Here is a 1255-nt window from a genome sequence, read left to right on the forward strand (position 1 = left end):
CGGATTTTTTTCGTTAGAAAATTACCGACAGATTTTTACTATTTACCGACGGATTTTCCCTATGTAAATTCTCCCTCCATTTCCTGAAGGCGACAAACTTACAGACGAATTTTCTGTCTGTAATTACAGGCAGATTTTTTGACGGATTTTCCGTCTGTAATTACAGGCAGATTTTCAGACGAATTTTCCGTCTGTAATTACAGACAGATTTTCAGACAGATTTTTCATCTGTAATTACAGACGGATTTTCCGACATATTTTCCGTCTGTAATTTAAACTTTGGAAAATCATGATTACAGACATAAAATCCGTCTATAAGGTAAAATAGAATTTTTTTTACTTTTTCTAATTACAAAATAAACTTGTTTTCATACAAAATAAATATAAATTTAATATAAATTTTTATCTAATTTATATTCGAATATTTACAATAATTCAAAAAATAAACAAATTCATCGTATTAAAAATAAACAATATTTACAATAAATTATTCAATATGAATTGAAGATACAGCTGAAGTGGTTTCATTTGTTCTAGGGTCAGCACTTTCTAAAGAAACGCCACAAGGATCTTCTTTAACCAGAAGGGCAAGAACATTGAGTGAGCTCCATATTTTTGTCACATTGCTGCTTGAATCTCCCAAAGTAACAACAAAGACAGCATCAAATCCTCCTGCTCCTGGAACTCCAGCCAACAACACTCCTTCCAAGTTCAGTGTAGCATCTAAAAGTTTTGTTTGTAATTCTGGTTCAATCTGCATGAATTGCAAGAAAAGAGTAGTGATATTCTACCAGCAGATATAATTTATAATCAACATCATTCAAACAGAAGAAGCCTAATAATAAGTGCCAAATCAATGAAAGGAACTTACAGGAACACCTGCAGCCTCACCCATTAGGCGCATATGATATCTAATCCCAAGCATAGCTTCTTTTGCACCTAGCAATGCTTTAATAACTGCTTCCTTGTTGGGTTCAGAAGCTTGCTCTATCCACGGTGAGAATTGCATTTTCAACATCAACACAAGAAGAAAAGCAAGAACATGAGAGCCTGAAGTGTAGTCTCAAGAACATGATATCACATATGTGCATTAGAAATTCAGTCACACCACTTGAAACTGAAAACCAGGCAAACAGTAAAGTTGGATATATAATCTCTTTCAAACCCATCAAAAGTCAACTTAATTGTATAAGTTTAATAGTAAAGATGTCCTATCTCATTAAAATAACTAATAAACAGGAATGTAGAAATTTAA

General features: G+C 32.7%; 1 protein-coding gene across 1 annotated transcript; it reads right to left on the reverse strand.

The window, feature by feature from the left end:
* Window positions 1-487: 487 nt before the first annotated feature.
* Window positions 488-1018, reverse strand: LOC107642125 (phosphomevalonate kinase, peroxisomal-like). The gene is made up of 2 exons (XM_016345436.3): window positions 872-1018; window positions 488-754 (listed from the first exon to the last, which is right to left on the reverse strand). The coding sequence occupies exons 1-2, from the start codon at window positions 1016-1018 to the stop codon at window positions 488-490; spliced, it is 414 nt and encodes a 137-aa protein (XP_016200922.2).
* Between the last annotated feature and the right edge of the window lie 237 nt (window positions 1019-1255).

This window comes from Arachis ipaensis, chromosome B5 (genome assembly GCF_059453495.1).
Source record: "Arachis ipaensis isolate K30076 ecotype BB chromosome B5, ASM5945349v1, whole genome shotgun sequence".
NCBI lineage: Eukaryota > Viridiplantae > Streptophyta > Magnoliopsida > Fabales > Fabaceae > Arachis > Arachis ipaensis.